Source organism: Lonchura striata, chromosome Z (assembly GCF_046129695.1).
Source record: "Lonchura striata isolate bLonStr1 chromosome Z, bLonStr1.mat, whole genome shotgun sequence".
Lineage (NCBI taxonomy): Eukaryota > Metazoa > Chordata > Aves > Passeriformes > Estrildidae > Lonchura > Lonchura striata.
Genome location: NC_134642.1, coordinates 35,253,825 through 35,276,204, shown reverse-complemented (window position 1 = coordinate 35,276,204; position 22,380 = coordinate 35,253,825). Strand labels below are relative to the sequence as shown.

The 22,380-nt window shown below is 38.4% G+C and overlaps 2 protein-coding genes across 6 annotated transcripts in view; one reads left to right on the top strand and one right to left on the bottom strand.

Annotated features, from left to right (window-relative positions):
* The window catches only part of FGF10 (fibroblast growth factor 10), a 525,855-nt gene that overhangs the window by 15,466 nt on the left and 488,009 nt on the right, over window positions 1–22,380 (bottom strand). The gene's annotated exons all lie outside the window — the stretch shown is intronic.
* Window positions 1–22,380, top strand: part of GHR (growth hormone receptor) — a 143,932-nt gene that overhangs the window by 83,261 nt on the left and 38,291 nt on the right. For all 5 annotated transcript variants that reach the window (XM_021553893.3, XM_077790087.1, XM_021553892.3 and 2 more), the window contains exon 3: window positions 3,337–3,416. In XM_021553893.3, the coding sequence (XP_021409568.2) occupies window positions 3,347–3,416 (70 nt within the window). In that variant the 5' untranslated portion in view covers window positions 3,337–3,346. The remainder of the gene's footprint in view (window positions 1–3,336; window positions 3,417–22,380) is intronic.

The window sequence follows — 22,380 nt, the reverse complement described above, 5'->3', positions numbered from 1 at the left end:
AATATTCCTAGAAGTGGCCATCATAACTGCAGCCCAGCCGAGCTTATGGTGTTGTGCTGGATGCAGAGGTCACATCCCTGCTGCTTCACACCCCATGCAGAGCTCTATTTGCCTGAGTGAGGCCTTGAGTATAAGCCCTATCCCAAGGGCTCTGGGTTGCAGCTCCAAGGAGATAGCACAACTTGGCCTTTAACAGAGGCTCTTGCACAAAGGGTAGAGCATCATGCATCCTTATTTTCAGATGAAAGCAGTTACTGTTTTTGAGCTCAGTTCTGTCCATATTGGGTATGTTCAGAGTATACCGTTTGGATATTTTTCACAGACACAACTTGTCTGAATGGATAACTCAGTGGGATATCCCATGTGGTTTTAGGCAGAGCCAAGACAGTGTTTTGTCTTGCTAAGATTTTGGTATTTGTGAGAGTCCACTGAAGAAACATAGTTTGTTTCTATATTGTGTTTTTACTAGCAAATGGGCAAGGGATGAAGCAGCAATTTTTTTCCTCTCTGATGTTTAGGAACACAAATTAATCTTGTGCCCTGTTTCAGAGAGCTGGTTGTTTTAGTCAAGGTCTGTGGCTGAGCAGGGAATTTCCCAATAATTGTAGAATTGCGCTTAAACAAGTAATAGCTGCAGCTGGAGGGTAGCTGTGCCCTCCCCTCCACCCTGGCTGGTCGTTCCCATGCCTGTGCTGCCCCAGCTCTGCTCCTGGGCTGTGTCTTTGGGGAGTCCTGATAAAATTGGTCCGCAAACAGGTTCATTACAATAAATGTTTATGGATTCATTTTAACTGTAACAATCAAATGGAGTTTGCTGTGTTGCAGGTATGTAAACAAGTCTACCACTGCAGGAAAGAACAGCAGTACTGGAAGAGGATTGTTTTCCCCTGCAATAACAAGACCTTACTGAAGTGTAGTGTGTTTGTTGACCTCTGTGATGTGTTTCCAGGCTCCTGGGTTAGTGCTTCAGTTGTCAAACTACTCTTCTTGGAAGGAGGCTGAGATGGCCACCAGTCAGGTGTGCAGGGATGGAGGGGATAGTCATGCTGTGACAGCTGTACATGGGGACCAGTCCTGGTCCCACAAGAGTTGTTTGGTGTGGTTGTGCAAAGTGAAACAGTGTGCTCTGAGTGTTGGATTCTGATCATAATTGTTCTCACAGGAGGACTTCTTTGAGAGTTCAGCCTTCTCTTGTAGCTGTTACTAGGCAGGAAGTAGAAAGACTTGGAAAAAGAGTAGTTGGAAGATAGCAGAGGCTGATGAATGTGGGAGAGCAGGAAAGTGGGAATAGGAAGGCAGCACAGCATGCCTGGGTACTGGGAAAGGAGAGTTGTAAATAAAGTGACGTTGTAATGCCTGTGAAAGAGAAAATAAAGCTTTAGGTAGAAAGTAGAAGAGCTGAGGGGGAGAACAGACTGATGGAAAAGACACTGTGTAAGAGAAGAGCTGACAAACCCAGAGGCACATTCTTGTAGTAGATTTATTTATAACAGATAATAAGAATCCTTTAAACAAGAGTACCGATGAAGCAGGATGACCAGTTGAGCTACCTAAAAATGTAGCTGATCTTGGATGAACCTTGTACTGTGGCAGTGTACAGTACCTCTTCTGGGAGTTAGGAGGACTGTTGACCTGTGATTGGCTTTATTAGCTTTGTCCCAGGTCTGTGCATTCCAACAGCTGCAGTTATCACTTCTCCTTGTTCTGCTCCCTAAGTTGTCTCACTCCCACACTGCCCCAAATCCTCACTAAAGCACTTCTCTTCCTATCCTCCTTTCCTCCTCCATCCTTCCATCCCTCTCTGTCCCCCACTTTAAACTGACCCGTGTCTGCCTGGCTAGAGAAAAGTCCTGCTGGTGCCTGGCCAGTCCAAAGAGCTCCTACAGCTCTTCTCTTGGTGTAGCAGTCTCATGCCCACTCAGGCTGGCCCAAGCTTGTCTGGGTGGTGCTGCTGGGCATCCATGACCATGCATGTGAGGTGGGGAACTTTTCCTGGCTTGCCTTTGTAGGTCTGACTTAGAGTCTGCTAGTCCAGAGCATTTTGAGTACATGCCACTTATATTGAGCCTGAAACATGAGAATTACTGAGCAGTTTAAGGAGGATGTAAGAAAATACCTTCTAATTTTCAAGTTTTGCACGGAACAGCATAGATGAGAAATCTGGAGTTGGAAACAGTTTTGGTTTCTTTTCTGTATCGTAATTCCTTCTGTTCTCTTAGCGTAAGAAAATTGAGGGAATTACCTTTTAAATTCAGCATTACTATAGCTTTATGTACTCTGCATTCTTGTGTTTTATGGTCTTAAACCTAATTCAAACTTTGATAACTAAGAAACTGACTAGTTTTTGACACCCAGATTTGATAGCATGAATTGTTACTTGATAATATCTACTTAGGGATTGTTACTCGTTAGTTGGCTTGGTTGTTTGGACACTTGCGATTCAATCTCCTGTTGGATAAAGAAAGAAAATCTCTAAATGAAAACAGTCCACTGTAGAATCAAGGTCTGTGATACCAATTTACAGTCAGATGTGGAAGTGGAGCTATTCTCTCTCTCCTGCCTCTCTGAGCAAGGTATTAGTATATCATGCTAGTTTGTTGCCACAAAACAAAAAAATGCTGCCTGACTTGCTTAAACATCCATGCTCATTTTAGTATGTGTGTTGCAGCTTTAGTTTTGAAGGTCTCTGGTAATCTCCATGGCTGTAAATAGTCAGATAAACATCCATGGTGTGAGTGTTTTCCCCATACTTCCTATGGACACCTCGTGAGGTTTTTGGGAGCAAGGTAACATCTTGTGCAGAAGTCTGCACAATCTGCAAGTCCAGCATAGAGCAGCTGCTGCCCTTCACCATTGTTACCATATGCTGCTGATAATGGCAAGAGCAAAGTAGAGCCTCAAAACAGGATTGTGTGGTGGGGTTGTATGATGTGTGTGCATGTGTGGCAGAAGTGAATTAAGGAAAATGAGGACGTGTTTTTTTGGGGAAGTTGTAAAGGCTTGCTGGTTTATGCTAGGATTGTAAGTGTTTGCATTCTTGGAGATTTTAAAGTCATTTGTAGATGCAGTCTTTCAATTTACAATACTTGATTTTTCCTCCCTCTGTGTTTAATGGACTAGAGACACATAAGCTGCTTGTCTTGTAAATACAGTTTTTACTATCTGTTCTAGATGGCAAGATGATGTATTACTTTATGAGGTAATAAACAATAAACTAAATGTACTTCTGGTTTAAATCCAATCAAAAATTCAATAAAACTAGACAATAGCTTAAATGTCGTATCATATTAGTATTTGCTTGTAAAGAAACTCTCTTATTGTCTTTTGTTATTACAGAGTTAGGAGTATGGATCTTTGGCATCTGCTGTTTACTTTGGCACTGATCTGTGCAAATGACTCACTTTCTGCAGGTGATGGTAAGTTTTATGATGCCTTCCCATACCTTTGTGTGTGTAGATGTATAAATATGTAGCTTTATATAAACTGTGTTTTTATATTGAATTTTTAATGACTGTGCAACTTTCCTGATTGCAGTAACCCAGGTATCTAATGTGACAAATGCATCAATTAATCTTTTTGTAAATATAGTGGGTGAGGCTGGGACATGTTGCAGAATGAAGGTGAATTTCATATACAGTTTCTGATGTATAAGCAAGATGTATCAACATTGCTGTTACACATATGGATTTTATTTGCATGTGTACTGAAGTTATGAAAGAATTGTATGGAGTTAATTTTTTCATGTGAACTAGTGCTTTTTTCCTAAACAATTCTTCTAGTATATTCATATTTTAAGTTTAGTATATTCATATCTTAAGTATAGGACTTAGTATAAGTAGAGGACTAAGTATTTGGACATACAGAATAAGCATTTGAAGACTGCATGCTTCGAATCTCAGGCCAATAGGAACAAGTTCCATAAGAAATAAACTTAGTAATTCTTGGGTAGAGATTATGAGATTTCAAGAGAATGTGTACCCTCAACTATCCAGCTGGGACTGGTGTTTAACTCCTTTAACGAAATACATTAACTCTAATGGGACTTGCATGTTGTGTCAAATTGATCTGCTTATGCTTGCTGTGATCTAATTATCTAAAGAAGTGTAGCTCAGCCTGGTTGGCTCTGTGCTGTTCTGGTCTTCAGAACAGACAGCAGTAAGAGCTTCCCATAATAACTAATTTTATGCAGACGTGTCACTGCTTCTCCCAAAGCTACAGAGCAGCTGCAGCTCTGTAATCAGGTGCTCCTCCTGACATCCTAATCAAAATCTGTGTTAGCAGAGCAAGTCAGAAAGGGCAGTTTGTCAAGAAATTTTTAAGTGGGATAAAAACAGCTTCCACAGCTAACTCTAAATAAGTGATACAATTTTCAATGAAAATTTCCAAAGTCTCAGGATTTTATTTTTTAGGTCCATACTTTCGTTTTACTGAATGCAAATTAAACAGGTACGGACTTGCAAGTCATGTTTCATCAGCCTTTCTAGTGCTAGTTTTAAAATATGGTAGTATGCCAAAAGGCAATGACATAGTTAGTTGCCTGTAGTCACAACTGGCTTACATTTCAAAAGTATAACCATAGCTCTTTGTCTTGATGCTGTTCCATATTTTCTTGGAGTTGTGTACTTTGAATTTCTAAGTAACTTGTATACATTTAAAAACTGGTGAGGCATATGGGGTGTTACTTCGATGTTAATGGAGACACTAAGCTGAAATAGGAAATAATTAAAACTGAGGTGATTAGTTCTCAGACAATTCTTCCATAAAGTTCATTCTGTTTATTAACAAACAAGTTTGGACAGAGAAAACACAAGTTTCTGTTTATTTACTTCCACGTGTTTGACTCAAATGCTTGTCCTCTGTGTTATCAGAAAGAGAATCTGTAAGACTGCTAGTTAAGGCTTTTTCTTTAACATTTACCAAACATATCCACATGCACCAGCTCCTATTCATTGCCACCACGGAATGGTCAGTAGAACAAAAATTAATGTGTCCTGACTTGATCCTTTCCCCCACCATGTCTGCATTTTACAGTAGACTCATTCAACAGTCAGAAATAATCCCCAGGGCAGTCTACTGGACTAACTGATTTCTCTCTTGAGTTTTAAGAGCACATGAGGACTATATGATCCTTGGCAGATGAGCTGTGGTCCAGATGTCCTAACTGCAGGAAAAATCTGTGTTATAAATAAAACTTGACCACAGCATCATCTTTGTGTGACTTTGTCTATGCTGATGAAATAGTGACTTCTGTGAGATTACCTTCAGAACCAAAAAATTAAGAATATTTTGATTGTTTCTGTGCTTAAATACAAGAAACAGTACTAAATATTATCTTGTTATGAATGGACAAAGGACAGAATCTTCCTTAGGCTTAAGCTACAAACATCTTGCCTTCTCTTGGTAAATAGTAGTGCCACAATCCAGTTGGTAGTCATTTGTTCATAGTGGTCATTTTCTCTTCTTAATTATTTTAGTTTGGTTCATCTTTCCTGTGGCCTTTCTGTGTTTTGCCTGTTTTCTCAGTTAAATGCAGCTAGATATGGAATACAAATCCAAAGCAGAGCTGGCAGTAAAATCTGAGAAGCTGAAAACCTGATCAGCGTGATTGATGCATCCTGGTGTATGTGGATGGGGGCAGAACTGTTGAGAAGGCAGGTTCAAAACTTCCACCTGATAACAAAGCCTTTCCTTGCCTATTTTAAGTTTTTGTAAGTAAGAAATTGTTCCATTATTTAGAAGAAATCGCTACAGACACATTCCAAAAGACAGAATCAGAAACCTTGGCACAGAGAAGCATAAGTTATACCACTGTGATCTGGCTAAGCTATTTCAGCTGAAGATTCATTTTGGCAGACAGAAAAATAGTATTTCCATCATCACTTTCCATTGAGATTAAGGATTGCTTTGATGACTAGCAGAAAAATCCAAGGGAAGGCCAAGGAAGTGCACTTCTGAGTTACTTTTACCACTCTTGCTTCCTAACCAGTAGTATATAATTCAGGTAAACCATTTGTCTGGGCCTGTGTGACAGTATCTCATGGAGAAGAAAGGATTTCACTTTGCCTTTTACAGAAAACTATTTGGGATTTCTAAATGTGGAAAACACATGCTGAAAATTAATTGCAGACAGAGCTATATTTTATAAGAAAACTCAGAAAATAAACAACATTTTAAGATATTTGAAGCCTGAAATTGTGCCCCAAAGTGTTTAGGCTTGCATCTGAGTAGATCAAATAGTTTAAATACTAACCTGAGATGCAGAAACTTGTCTCCTTTGTCTGTCTTTCAAACCATATCTGTGACTCCAGCATTTACTGAAGATTTTCAAACCTTGGAATATCTTCACCCACAAGCCTGCCAAAAACACTTCATGGACAATCAGCTTCAATCAGACACTCTGTAAAATAACATACATGCCAAAATTTCCCCATCCAGTTATCTCTGTCATCCTTAATACTCCTGCTATTGTGTGTATTTCCTTCATTGCTCTTTTGTTGCTATCATATTTTCTTTTCTGTTAGACACAGAGTTGTCAATTTGCTGTCCTCTGCTTGCTGTGTTTTGAGGCAACTTGGAAGAATTAGAACTTGGAAGAAGCAACTCATCAGTGGCTAGTGCCTGGTGTAGTCAGAAGGAGAGGTCAGTCTTTCTCCCTCCCAGTGGTGAATCTTGTGATCCCAGCAGGTCTTTGCTCTCCCAAGCAGACTTACAGACTGCAGCCTAACCACCAACATGCACACTGGTCCTCCTGTGAACCAGAGCTGCTCCTCCTCTACCAAGACAGAGCTGCACCCAGAACCACTGACTGCTGGTGCCACTTGTGACTTGCTTTCAGAGGAGCGAGGCCAGTTTGAAACAGGAACTTTTACCCACACATGCAGTGAAGCCTGTATATTGATGAAGGAAGATTAGATGATGGAAATTATGCAAAACCTTGCACAGCAGTTTGTTGCCACTAAGTGCCTAACAAGTGAGAAAATTCCTAGTTACAATCTTTAACTCCACTTTGTATTTTAAATGTAATTGTGTATTTAATGTGAATTAGAGAAACAGTGTGTACTACGCTAGCCAAATAAATGCAGTTAATAAACTAACTGCACCAGGGGAAGGAAAAGTATATCTAGTAAATAAATACTCGTCTGTATTTGAGTTATAGTGAATTATTCCATACAGTAAAGTACACACAGAGAAAATTTTTTTCAATACCACTCATCTTTAACATGAAAAAGAACCTCTAGTTGCTGCATGTTCATAGTATATAATGTTTTACAATTAGGAGACTTAGCAATGTTGCACATTCTCTTTCCATGCTGTGACAGTGGAGATTGTACTGGAAACTGAGTAAAAGTGTGGCTGGAATTTGGAGAGCTGTAATTTAACAGACCTGGTTTCTATCAATATAAATGAAGGAGTATTGTCTCCACCTCAGCAATATTTTGGCACAACTGGGTGTTCCCCCTCAACCATTCCAAAGGATCAGAAGTGAATGAGAAACTCTCCAGAGCAGGAGTTTACAAGATGCCATTCTTGAGTCACACAAAGTGACTGAAAGCTTTGCACTGGCCACCACCTGCAGCAAAATCAGATTATTCTCAAGGTTGCAGCAGAACATTCAACACAGCTGGGTAGTTTTGGAACTGGACCCACCATCTGAAACATGCCTAATTCCAGTCTTGAGGAATTTTTGGTCACTTGGGCTCCAGAGACTTCCCTGTTTCTAACCCTGGCAACTGCCCCAGTCTTCCTTGTTACACTCTGGCACACTAAACTGGTACCCAGGTGATGATCAACTTCTGAGGATGGAAAGGGCAATGGAAGTGAGATACCACTGGGGAGCTTGGCTGTGGTGTGACCCTCCACAAGTTTCTAGCAAGGTTCCCCTTGCAGAATTAAAGTACCTGGCATGTGTCCCTTCTATACTACTGGAGAAGTGCTCAGAATGAACTGTGGAAGAATGATGCAGTAGGTGAGAGACAGAGCTGCAAACTATGAGTAGGACTCTCGAGCTTCTGAACCTGGAACAAGTCCTGCTACTTAACAAGATAGAGGTTTCTCTGCTTGGCTTGCTATTATCACCTTTTGTAGAAGCATAATCAAGTGGTAACAGCAATGGTCAGTTTTCTTAAGAACATCTAACAGATTGTCACCCTGCTAGGGATTTTGAATTCTTTCTGCATAATGCAGTGAAGACTTACTTTTTTAAAAGTACAGGGATTTTTTTTTTTTGTTGTTGTTACTTAAATAAATACTTAGATACTTAAATGTCTTCTCCTAAGTCATTTGGTGCAAAGGGGTCGAAAAGCCATAATGTAGTCTGATAAAGTTTGCGGACTGTCTAAAGAGCCATACATAATGCCCATTCAATCCTGTGATTCATTCTCATGAACCTGGTCAGGGAGACAGACAGTTGTTCACTCCCTGCCATGTGGATTTTGTGAGAGCCCTTGATTACAGTACTGTAAGCAAAGGTTCCTTAAAAAAACACCATGAATAAAATGGAAGAACTTGTACGGATTAAAGAATTAATCAAAAGGGGGGAAAAAGGAACAAATGAACTCCTACATCCAAGGGTATCTCTTGTCTACAGATTGTGCAGGGAGAAATTAAATCAAGGTCTGTTCTGCTGGCAGAGCTGTGTGGCAGGATGGGATGGAAAGCAGTGCAGCTCTGCAAGGTGCCAAGGGAATGACAGAGAGGGATGTAGTGGGGCTCCTGAAGCCCCGCAGCCACGTATGCAAACACTGGACACTGGGAACTGCTGGAGTGGTGGGGTGGGGACTGCCTAGGGAAGTGCCACAGATTCACCCAGACTAAGAAGTATGTCTTCTGTGGGCTATCCCAAACTGTGCCCTGAGCATATTCAGAGAAACATGCTGAAAGGAAATATATTTATTTTGTATTTGGTCTGGGATTTTGTTTATTTATTACTCCCCTAGAAAAGTGTAGTCTTGGCTTTAGGGCTGACACAGAAACTTCAGAAGCAAATTTGAAAACTGACTTGGATCAAAAATTTATGCTTGAATCCCTATCTGCTTGAACCCTCCTCTGTATTGCACTTTGTAAAGACAAAATAACAAGACCAATTATGTGCCTGGCAGGAAAACACCATGTGCATCATGTTGCTTTTAAAACAGACTTTGTGTTTGCTACCTGTGCCCATTGTATAACAGGAAAAACAGATAGTATTTACTAAATAGTAAATACTCAAAAAGTAATCAGTCATTATGCCCTTTGAATTTGTGTCTGGCCTTCTCGTAGGTAAAACACTGAACAAAGAATAAAGTGGTAATTTACTTTTAACAGGAAAACTGGAAGTGTCAAGGAAGCAAATGTAGGTAACAAGTAAAATGTTAACATGATCTGTTTATTGTTTGCTGTTAGTGATCAAGTAGTTAATAGTCAATGTAATTACTTCAGTAAAAATGCTGATGTCAACTACAGTTACTGTTTTAATACTGTATAGTTTTTCATTCAAACCATCTCTTGTTAATCCTTGTATGTATCCTGAGTTGATCTTTGCTTGCAGTGAAATGTTTTTCTGGAAGTTAAAAGTAATTATTAATGGAATGGAAATTATTAGTGGTTCATGGTTTGGCAAGGAAAATAAATGCCTTTTCAAGTTCTTGTGTCTCTTCTAGTGAGCTCCTACACCAGAAATGGTTGAGGTTGGAGTATAACACAGAGTATTTTCTGTCATAGTCTATGTGATATTTGGGGTTCATCCCAGTGAGGTGTTTGGAAGTGTAAGTCACTGGTCTGATTATTCTCCACCACTTCATTAAGCCCATTTATTTCACAGGGCAAAGGAAATACAAATGGTTTATTAAACAAAGGTATAAAACACTGGGGAAGAATGTCAGAAATGCTGGCATGTATACATCAACATCATTTACTTTCTAGTGAACTGTGAATCCAGTGGATTCTTCAGTGGATTTGTAGAGGATGTTTGGTCTTGGTAGCTTGTTGAGTTAGCTTTGACTGTAACTGTCTTATCTAAAATTGCCCTGTTACCCAAGGGTATCTCTGCCTGGCTCCAGAACTCAGAACTTCACAGCCTTCATGCTGTGAAGACCTGTTAAGCCATTTTGCCATAAAAAGAGAAGCATCTAGGGCAACTCCAAAAGTAGTGAAATAGATGTGAGATCAATAATTTATTATCTTTCCTTTTTGATTTTGTCGCTGTTACACAATAGGAAACTGTAGAAGTTTATCAGAAAAACCCAAGGTATCTCCTTGTACTCTTGTCGCACGCCTTTCAGCACACCTAGGGCCCTTCAGAACTCAATTAAAGTCCTGGCTGGATCATTCCATACTTTACAGATATAGAGGGCAAGATTTTGCTCTAGAAAAGATGCACTGGGAGCTTTTCAGGCTATCCAGCTGTCACAGCTGACTCTATTTAACCTCCCATTCTTAGCCAAGCCAGTTAAGTAGAGTTAAATCCTTGTCTACAAATATATTTGTAATAATATTGCAAGAACGCTCCTGACAGAGACTTCATTTTCAGATAAGTAACAGAGACAAAGCCATCAGAATTTCATGTGGTGGCCCAAAACATATAGCTGATGCTATGTACTTTTCCAAGGCTGTGAACACTGTTCATAGTTTAAAGTAGATTTTTCAATGGTTTGTCCTTTTTTCCCTCTCTTAATCAAGAAACATTTGTTTTTTACCAGAAGGAACATGCGTTACAGAATCTGGCACGTTTGCATGTGGTACAAGCTTGTGAATGTTTTGTTGAGATAAGTGAATGACAGCTTCCAGTTGGTGCTCTGCAGGAGGTGAGGGTTTCTTTCCAGAAGCCCTGACCATCTCAAAATAACTATATTCTCCTTGCAGAACTCCCAATCTAACATGTTATCTTATCCCCACAGTACAGCAGTCCTGATACTCTACTACACCAGTATTTCTAGCTAATTGTCTCAAGTAGCAGTTTTAGTTACAGGAAGGGCTGAAAGGATTACATCTATCAGAGTTAGCATTTGGTCTGCATTGTCTAGCATTATAACAGAAGACTTCATTGTAAATTGTTGTTAAATGCTCTTAATGTTACCACTGGAATTCAATTTATTTTTTGTTCCAATTTTCTAAGCCAAAAAGGACATTTTTTTCTTAAGAGAATAAGGCTGTGTTTTCTTCTGTTTTAGAGAAGTGTCAACAGTTAAGGGCTTGCTATTTAATTTCATTATACCCCCGAAAATTTCTCAAGAAACATGACTTCTGATCATTTCAATGCTTTTCACTTTATGGGTTTCACATCTCAGCAACTTGCAAAGATGTGTGAAATACAATTAACAGTTCCAGTAATCCCAAGATGCCTACAGAGAAAGAAAGCCCTAGCTTTCTAGAAACAGCAATGTTTTTCCCAAGGTCATATCTATCCCTAAAGGAAACAGAGTATTATCCTTAGTATGTGGCTTTTAACCCTGTTTGGGAACGCAAGTGGGACCTGATTAAAATAATATATGGCTTACACTGGTAGGAGTCCTTGATCTAAAGAGAGCTGGCCTCTGTATGTTGTTCTAATTGCTGTGGGAATACCACCATGCACTCAATTGTAGTTTATGAAAAGCTACTGTAGTCTTCTAACAAATTACTTTTAGAAAAGCCCTGAATCCATCATATTGTTACTGGAGGTAAAGCTGCCATGACTTGTATAATATACAACATTTCCTAGTTGTTAATGCACTGTAGCATTTAAATGTAGCATGTTAGAAAGACATTATTTTTTTACAAAAATGCATAAAAATTAATCTTCCTTTTAATCAAGGCAAGTCTTAGATATTAAATAAGGAATAAAATTTATTCCATATTTGAGATGGCTAGAGGGTAGATATGTCTTGGCTGTCCTGAATTCTCAAGTGTTTCTTTCAGTGCTAAGGCATGCATGAGCTGGGGATTTAGTTGGGTTTTTTTGTTATTCATGTGGGTGGTTTTTACCTGATTGGTGTGAAATTACAATTTCTACTTTTTTTGTTTCTTAGAGGGAAACATTTACCTGAATTGCCACTGACAGACATACCTGTCACTAGTCTCAGCAGAAAGGTAAATAGATGGCAATGATGAGATCTGCAGATAAGGCTGAGGCATGTTGGCAGAAATGGGTGAGCTTCCAAAGCCACTTACTTGTCCTAAAGAAGGCAAAATCCCTGTGACTCTAGCAAGAGTAATAGTTCTATAATAATGACATTGGACTGAAACAAGTTTTCAGCATCTGGCTTTGCCATGGAAATTCCTGTGTGTCCTTGGAAAATTGATTAATACCTATGTCCTGGCTCCCTAGCTGAAAAGTGAGAAGGCACTTCAGGGATAAACTTCTTAATCTGTTTGAGTTTATCAGATATTATGGTGAATGAAATTGCTGAGGTTGTGCAATATCCTCTGTCAACAGCATTGTATTTATTGTGCAGAACAAAATGATAGAAAATTGTATCTCCTCTTCCAGTGCTCATGAAGTTGGCAGGCTGCCTCATTTGCCAGGGAAAGGTGTCTGTATGCTTGTCAGGAGGTAAGGGACAGTACCCGCAAGCAGAGAAAGCGCCAAAGTGTCCTCCATTGAATATATTTTTCTGAGTAAATCTGCATGCTTGCAGAGACTATGCTTTTCTTCCAACAGGCAAGGATTTATGCTAATGTGGGCCCATAACTAATTGTTGCCATGGGAAATTCCGAAATGGCCGCCCACGCTTTTATATCTGAATGGAGCTTGTGTTCAGATATACTGTTCCATCTGTGGGTCAGCATATGCAGGTTAGTGTGTATATATGTTTCTTCCCTGGTGTAGCATAGTCAAGCTGAATTATGAAAGGTTGCTTTTCATTTTAAAGATTCTGGAAGCATCAACTGCCCCTGGAACACTCTGTCCTATGGGACGGCTCCAGTGCTGACATGCCCAGAGTACCCTGAAGTGATCCTTCAGTTCATTGGTGTGCTCAGAGCTGACAGAAAGGCACAGCCAGTCTTAGGAAATTTTCACTTTTTCTTTAATTGTTGCCAGCCCTTCTCCTCACAGAATAAATATGATGTAAACACAAAAATGCAAATTCTGGAGATTTTCAAAGAAGTATGGTGTTTTGAATCCCATTTTCTGCTTTTCTTGTACTCAGGCTGTATTGTCCTTTGTGAAGTTTTCTAAAATACTTGCACTGTGAGATGTGCACTTGATTTGGAGATTCCCACGCCAGATCACTGAAGTTTGGAGAAGCTAGAAGTGACCTAGCCATCATTGATGACAGGTAGTGACCAAGGTGTCTGCTGGACAAGAGAAGGCAATGTCACTGGCACATGTGATAGCAAGTACTTGTAGAAAGTACTTGGACAAGCATGTGCTCTATTCAGTTCTAGATATACTCGTTGACAAGTTAAATTTGACTTTTTTTAAGCGGCTTAGTTGTTGAAGGAGACGTTTTTTAGGTCTGCTACTGGAGCCAAGCTACTTGCTAGCAAGCAGCATTATAGAATCACTAGGCTCAAGAAACAAGGACTTCTCTCACTGTACCATTGTCCTTTCAAAGCAGATCTGTGTGAAGCACATTCAAACATATTGGTGAAATGTTGTGGAAAAGGCTGCATTGTCACTGGCTGAGCAACACATTTGCTTTGGACTGTGAATTTGGCACTGTTTAGTGAGATGAAAGAAACACCAGCAGTGGAGTGCAGTGCTTGGCTCCTTCCCTACGTTCAAAACAGTCTAACCTGCCAATTTCTTCTGCATACCCAAATACTGACTAGATTAATATAAGTGTTAATTATAGCATCATTTGAGACAGCAAGCTAGCACTTGTTCCTGTCTAGCACTTTCATGTTGGTGTGTGAGCACCTTTGGCCACCAGCAGGTCTTTTCCTAAGTACGGGATAAGCCACAGCTGTCACAGGAGCATGAGCCTTAATGGTCCCCTAACTGTGTGATTTTGTGTAATTTATTAAGTTGTTCCCCTGCTTTCCTCCTTTTTTGTTTTGAAAGGTTTTTTAAATCTGAAGAAATAGAGACTATACATGCTATGAATTTCATTTTATTATGATTAATTTAATTTTATTATTATTATGATTTATTATGGTACTGCAGGTGACTAGAGATACTTAGTGGGATTTTGAGATATGATTTACATCTAATTGTCACACTGTTGCTGTGCATGCATTTCCTTATATGACAATTCTTCTTTAAATTGGGAGAGCTCACAAAAACTTTAGCTATAATGAATGTACATACTGACAATGTAGACTTCCAGTAGGACTTTGAGGCGCTGGAGTGAGTCCAGAGAAGGGTGGCAGAGCTGTTGAAGGGACAGCTGTGGAGGACAAGTCCTGTGGGGAACAGCTGAGGGATCTGGGGATGTTTATCCTGGAGAAAAGGAGGCTCAGGGGGTAACCTTACCACTCTCCACAACTTCCTGGAAGGAGCCTGTGGCCAGGTGGGGTTGTTCTCTTCTCCCAGGCAACCAGTGACAGGAAGCGATGTCATGGTCTCAAGCTGCACCAGGGTAGGTTTATGTTGGACATTGGGAAAAATTTTTTCACAGAAGGCATGATTGGACATTGGGATGGACTGCCGAGGGACATGGTGGCATCACCATCCCTGGACGTGTTTAAGACTGGAAGTGGCACTCAGTGCTGTGGTCTGGTTGACAAGGTGGTGTTCAGTCATAGGCTGGACTTATGTCAGAGATCTTTTCAAACCTAATCAATTCTGTAATATTGAAAGTGAGAGTAACAAGCTAAACACCTCTGCATGTAGGCCACCTGATGCTCATTACCACCTTTTCCTAGACTTGAGTAGTTTACTAATGAAGAAAAGACCTTACAAAAATAATGTGAATTTAAAACATATTTTATAAAAGTTTCACTATTTTTAAATGCTCTTAAAAATTTTAATAATTAGTTAAACTGAATTGCATAAATGAGACAGGAACCTGTTCAAGCTACAAAAGATTTAATGATCTTGGAAATAATCTTTTTCAGTGAAATATCAAAATTGAAGTTGTGAAAGAAGAAGACTTGTTTTTCCACCCTCAAGGTTACTTAACTAACTGCTATTTGTATTTTTCATGAGTTACCATAATATTTTGCATTTGTGTTACTTGGGCCACTTAAAATATCTTTATAGCTAAAAATCTTTATAGATTTCCAAGTAGATAAATCTCTGCTTTCAGTTCCTTGGCATGCAATTACAGATGTTTGTCAGATTATAGTTGTAGAACCATGAGCACAACAAGAATTTCTAATTTACCTCATTTTTCCTTCATTTTGTGGAGTGCCTTACTGGAGAAAATGGATTCTTAGGTTTATGGGTTACTTTAAAGCATCAAATGTACTACATAGGGACATATTCTAGATGTAATATTTAATCTGTTTGCCAAAATGTCTTTTGAAAAATTAAAATTTTTTTGTGATAAAAGTATTTTTAATAAATGAGAAAACTGTACTTCGTTGTTTTTGAACAATAAAACTGCCATTTAAAGTGTTTGCAAAACAGTTGTATAGAATTTTTTGTTGTTGTTGTAGTGTGCTGTGTGTTCTTTTTCTTTTCATCCATTACTGTGAACTTTAATCATATTGAGCTTAGCCCAAAGGTTTCCTGTGTTCCAGCTTTTAAGCTGCTTAACCTGTGTAAATACATTAGGGCTGTTCTAAACCATTAAAAACAAGGAGAGATGGATGTGTGCAAAGTTCAAATGTGTTCTGCTGGCTTTTATCATCAGTGTGAATCATACAGCAATTTAACAGCTTAAAATAGTTCGTTGTTCATAAAAACAAAATACAGAAAATGAAATCTCTTTAGAGGAGACAGAAATATATATTGGGCATTTCAGTTCAGTGTTGTGCTAGGTTTCTTACTGTAAGTGACTTTTTTCTATTTGTATGTTGTCTCTTTTTTTATTTAATTACTTTTGGTGTATTTAGAGTGGTGTGTGTTGAAAGCTATTGAAACTGAAATCTGTCTTTCTTCCTCAAAGATGAAGTAGTATGGAAAGTTTGAAATACATACTTCCAGGACAGATTTGTCCTGGATTTGGTCACAACTGTTGCCCAAGTCAGGATTCAGTCTTCCTGCTGAATTAGTGTCTCTCCTTTTTCTGTTATTTTCTGAGACTGTTATTTTAATTTAAAATTTCTTGCAGAATGAGTGAATAAAAATGCTCAGAAAACTTACAAAGTCCCAGAAATTACATTTTGTCGGCCAGATTCAGAGCCTCCTGTGTGAAATGTCTATGACATAGCATAAGCACTACCGAGTGACCACAAAAACATCACTGTGTCACCAGTATGATTTTCATACTGAATCCAAAACACAGCGCTGTACCAGCTGCTAGGAACAAAGCTAGCTCTATCCCAGCTGAAACCAGGACACAGCTCTTCCCTAAAAGCAGTAGGCGAAGTGTGCCAAATCAGCAAAGCTGAGTGGGGCAGTACATCAGTTCAGGAAAGTGTATGAAATATCATAGGTTCATTGCAATTGACTGGAATTTCTTTTTCATCTTGAATTGTCATTAGTGTACAGACACAAAACAGTAGATACTTGCAAAGCAACCATTAATAGGAGGGTCACCGTTCACATCTGCGTTGGGAAAAGTTAATCCCTTAGAGGTACAGGGGAGGCAGTACTTGCATTGACAGGCAGCTAGATAACAGAGAGCAGGAGTCAGTGATGTGAGGTGACATTTGTGTAGGAACTTGCTCTTTTCTGTGCATTCATAAACAACTCAGCAAAGCAGGCAAATGCTGAAGTTTGCAATACAAGAAGTTTCTCGATGCCCACTATACCATAAAGGACCAGCTAAGGAGCTGCAGAAAGTCCTTAGAAGGCAAATGCCTGGGTAATAAATCATTAGCAAGCAATGCCACATCTGACACAAGCTTACTGGAGGAACATAGTCAAAAATAGTTGATTGAGACAAATACTACACAGTCAAATTTTAAAAGAATACTGTACAAGAGTGAGGGTCTCAGAAGTCTTACTTTTCGGCAGTTGTTTTGTTTGCCAAACTTAAGCTAGAGTTTAAAAACATTGTGCCCAGATGAAAAATCAGGCATTGAGCAGGAGTAATAGAAATGTATTAGAGAATAAGGACAGCCCCTGTTATGTTATGTTCTCCTCCATTCTGGTCTTTGTGCTATTTCTACAAAAAATACTGGAAATTGTCTAGTCTGTAACCAGCTTGAGGGAGTCCTTGGCTCGTGTTATGCTCTTGGTATGAAATGAGTCCCATTCCAGTTAGAGTAAAAAACAAGAAAACAAAAACAAACACAGGAAAAAAACACAAGAAGAAAAATTTCAGAACATTTCAGAACAAGGATGGGCAGCACGCAGTGTTTCTTTTCTATAGTTCCTTCTACAGCCAGGTTTTTCCAGCTGAGGAGGCTTTATCCATCCTCAGGAACTGCAGCCCCATCCAAGAACACGTGCTCTTGGGGCAAGGTGGCCCCATGTAGCAAGAGAACTGAAAATAGCTTTCCTAAGGGAGAAACTTTAGGCATGGCTATCTAATGCTGTTAGATTTTAGAGTATTTATTTTGTGTGATTAGAGAATTAGACATTAAGGGTGGGGTGTTGTGCTGGGTTTTTTTTTTTCTTCCTCCTCAAGAATAAGCAGCTGAACAGTTTATTGACAAAGATAGAACATAGTAAATTGTATCAAACCTGCTGCTGCATATGAAATTAAAATTTTCATTCTGTAGTTTTGAATTATGTGGAAAAAATTCAGTCATTGACATCAATGTTCAGTCTTCATTTTGTACTGTTTTATAAGTGTAGTTGGCTTATTTTCCAGTTTTCTCATTTATGTCAAGAGCAAGAGGTAGAGCTAACAATAATGTTGGATAAATAGATCAATAAAGCCTTAGCAGTTTTGTTGGTGGGGGGCGGGGGCAGGAAAGAATTTGGATCACCATTTTTTTCTAGCAGGACTATCTGATTCAAGTAATGGTTAGCAGTGCCTGTTAATTTAAAGCAATCTAACCAGGCCACTGCTATGGGAGGATTGTGACCTGGTCCTTTATTCAAGGCAATACACAATGTCATTTAAAAACAAATCCTTAGATTGTGCTAGTGCTACAGCTTAATTTAAAATAAGTGGAATACTTTAGTAGTAGAGTGTGTTGTGATAAATGATCCTTAGGAAGTTCTTGGTGTCTTCATATGCAGTAGCAGAACCATATATAGAGATGCAAATGACTGCTGTATATGCTTCTTAGAGAGGACCTTACATTTGAGAATATAAAAATACTTAATAGAGATTTAATACAGAATGACAACATGTTTTGTGAATATTATTTTCATTTAATTGCTGAGGGAAACAGCAATATAAAGAAACAATTATTTTCCAGAACTGTGAAGACTGAGAATGTGCCAACTGGGCAGAGAAGCAATGAAAAGGAAGGTTTCTCATTTTACTGATTTTTGCATATTTCTATTATATTAGTAATAAAAGTGATGCTTTTAAATTATGAGCTGTACTGATAGATTATAATTTGGTAATATAGAGAACAACATCTGGATCTGACTTTTAGTTACTGGAAGGGAAGCTCCATAGATTCTTTTGTATGCAAGTCAAATCTGGTCTTTTGGGAAGGGGTGGAAGAAAATTTTTTTCATGTGTCTTTTAATTTTGTGTTTTGCCTGATTTCAGAGACTATTCCTCTCACTGAAAACATGAAGTAGAGACATTTTGTTTGTAATACTGGTAACATGCTTTATATTATATTAGCTTTCAGTCTGCTGAGATCAAAGAATTCTATCAAGTGTTGACAGTTATTTACCAAATGTACTTTTTGAGAATACTTCAGCTTTTCTGAATCACTTTATTGGTAGAATGATTTAAATGTTGCCTGAAACCTGAAAAATATATGCAAAATATGCAAAGAAAATAAATTTATGGTATGAGTTGTGCTGTTTGGTACTACTGAATTTATGAGAGTGTGCTCTCTGCTGATGCTCATAGCAGAGTGCTTCTTGAAAGATTGTTGCATACCACATAAGAGAGAAGAATAACACAAAAGCAGAAGTCATGAATGGTGAGTCTGAAAGCTAGCCACACAGGAGACCATTCTTATCAAGAACAATACTCTGCTAGTACTTGTAACGATAATTACATCGTTTGATATGTATTAAGTTGAAAGATAGGACCAATAGTGCCTGTATTCTGAAAGAACAGGAAATTCAGAGTTTGCTGATTTTATGTTGCTTTTCTATTTAAATACTTGTGGGAGTAGATTTTTACTCTTTCCCTGTTTTGCAGGCTATAGTCCTGTGCAGGTAATCTATTAATTTCTGACAGAACATTTACTTTTCAAATGATTGAGTATGACTGTTACACACTAATTTCCTTCTACAAGAAGCTGAAAATTCTTTGCACCCAACAGCACTCAGAATTAAAGGGACTTCCTGGATTTACTTTACTTCATCAGAGAAAACTACGAACATTATTAAGTGGTTCAGAACAGGAAACTTGGGAAATGGTGATCTCTGCTGAAGGATGCCAATTCTTCCAGATCCGTGATACTGAGCATTCATTGAGTACAACATGGAACTGCAAAAAGAGAAAATGCTGGATGACCAGAGCAATTAAAAACTTTGAATTGAGTATGAAACTTTCTGGAAAAAGGAGGGATAAATGAAGAAGGCTGATACTGCTATGAAAATATTATTTCTGCATTTGAATGCAAAATATGTTCAAGCAAAAAAAGTATTTTAGGTTTTTTCTTTTCTAGTAGAATAAAGGATTTTGTAGCAACAAGGTATTTTTAACATAAAACAACATGACAAAAAAACAGGCAAAATTGGTGTTGATAAGTATTTGGAGATCTGTGCATGAGTTCTATACATACCACAATCAGTATAAGAACCTGTTCCTGTGTTTTGGAAATCTGGGATAGAGAACATAAATGCATTAATGCTTTGAGCTAGGTTGCCTCCTGAAAAAAGCAAACAAATTCTTTTTCGGGTCTTATTTGTTCTTTAGGAAGAATTAAGGATTCCTTATTAAGGTGATTTTCTAAATAGCAGTCCAGTCTAAAATCATGTCTTGCCCTGGTTTATAAGCAAATACAATTGGACTCTGCATGGAGTACTCTCATGGAAGTTGGAGATGTTTTTTAAATTTGTCATGGACACGATAAGCTGTTCCATTTGTCAATAGGACTTACAATTCTCATTAAAAGTTTTTCCTTCTTAATGAGTGGCACCATTTTTTACTGACAGAAGCATAAGCATTTAAAACAATGGTTTACAGATTTGCTTTCTTTTGTGTGGAATAAGAGGCTCCAGGGAAACAGTAAGATATACTGTTGGAAATGCTTATGGTGCCTTTATAGAGATGTGCAACTATCATTTGCCTAGTCTTGCTGCCAGATGTCTGAGAGGCCTGTTTCTAAACGTTATCATGATGAAAACTCTTTGGTAAGATTTCATACATTGTTCTACAAATACCCATTTTTTGGTTTGGTTGTGAATTGCGTAGAGGTCTTTTGCATAAAATAAACACACCAGTATATGGAAGGTTAGATCAAATTAAACATCATTTGTCCACTAGATGGAAACAGAAGCAGCAAGTGTGTGTATATGCATGTTTTTTGTGTATTCAACTGAATGTTTTTATCTCTTGTCTTCACATGAGAGAGAGAGTAAATGAAGTAATTTTTAGGATTGCAGTTCAAGTCAAGAATGGACAGCAGAGTATGGCTGACATGGACTAAAAATACATAAAAGAGCTGAAGTAAGGGAGGGAAAGGGTAAGGACAACAATATGAGGAAAGTGAAAATCAGAGGCACTCTGTAAATACTGTATAAATGAAAGCTGCAAAATGCTGGCTCATCAAGAAGGGCAGAGTGTGGCAGAATATGTAAGATTGTTTTGATTTTCTTTTTCTCAGCATTTAGTCATTCTTTGTTCCTTTTTTCCAGCAGGGAAAAAAGTTATCTTGAGTCTTCAAATGTGTTTGGAGTGATTAGGTTTAAGAAAGTCTTGATTCAGAAAAGCCCTAGCATTTTTTCCCACATCTTACAGATTTTACATCCAAAATTGAATTTCTGAAGCCCACTTTACAAAACTGAAGAATGACAGCCTTCTTAGTTAACAGTTAGTCATCTGTTCTATATGGCTCATTTCGAGTTATAGAAACTTTCAGTCACAGAATAATTTAAATCAAAAGAAAACTCTTCAGGTCTCTAGTCCACCTGCCTGCTGAATGCAGGGCTGACTTTAAACTTAAATCAGGTTGCTCAGGGCTTTGTCAAGTTTTGAATGTTCCACAAACAGTCTGGCAAACCTGTCCTTGACCACCCTGACTGTGGGGCAAAAACCCAAATTTTTGTGTCTAACCAGAATTTCTATTACAGTAACTCATTCATTGCCTTCACCAGTTCCAAAACTAGCATGGTTTCCACAGCTGAAGCTGCTGTAGACCTTCACATCCCCTACCAGCTCTTCCTTAACTGTAGGTCCTGCAAAGCATTTCCTTCAGTTGTCCTGCCTATTGCCTGAATTAAAAAATTGTCACAAACTGACTCAGTTAACCTGGGTACCAAAAGTAAATAGGGAAATTTTCAACACCTTTACCTGGAGATGCTTTGACAGTAAGATAGATTGACAGTAACACAAGACTGACAGGCATGCTCCAACCATGACTGAGTTCATCATAAAGCCAGTGTCCATCCAATTTTACATGTCTCCTGTTTCTCTCCACTGATTGTAAAGGGTGCTGACTGTGCTATATACATCACGGGTATCTAAAATTGAATTCAATTAGTCATGCCTTTGCTGACTTAAATGACCACATCTCTATGTAACTCATGGGTATTGGAATCCTGCAAGATGAAGTACAATCTTACTGAATATGATAGTTGCAGTACTCTGAAGAGCCTGTCCTATATGGGTATGTTGTGGTATTAGCAGCACCATATTTACCCTTTTAATATTGGCAAGAACATACTTTTATTTACTATAACACTTCTATTAGTATTAATAATATCCTGATAGTTTGCTCCAGAATGTTTGCAAATTAAACTAATGTAGGCTACAAATGCTTTCTTCTCTGCTCTGCACATGTCCTGACAAGTTGATATTTTATCTGCTGTTTCTGTTCTACAGTGCCATACTATAGTTTTTGGCTGAATTATGCAATTTCACTTTTTTGTTCAGTCTGTGAAAGCCTAGACAGAGTTTTTACAACTGTTGATAGAAAAGGTTGGTCATGGACAGGTATGTGGAAAAATGCCAATCATACTGGGAGCTCAAAGGAAACAAACAAAAAAAAATTCCAGTATCTTGGGAAGAAACCTGAATCTGCACAGACATACTGGCCTTCTGTAGAGGGTTCACAGTCTCTTTTCCTTCTGTTTTGCTGTGTATAAAAATTAATAGGAATAGAGTGAAAAGGTGTTTC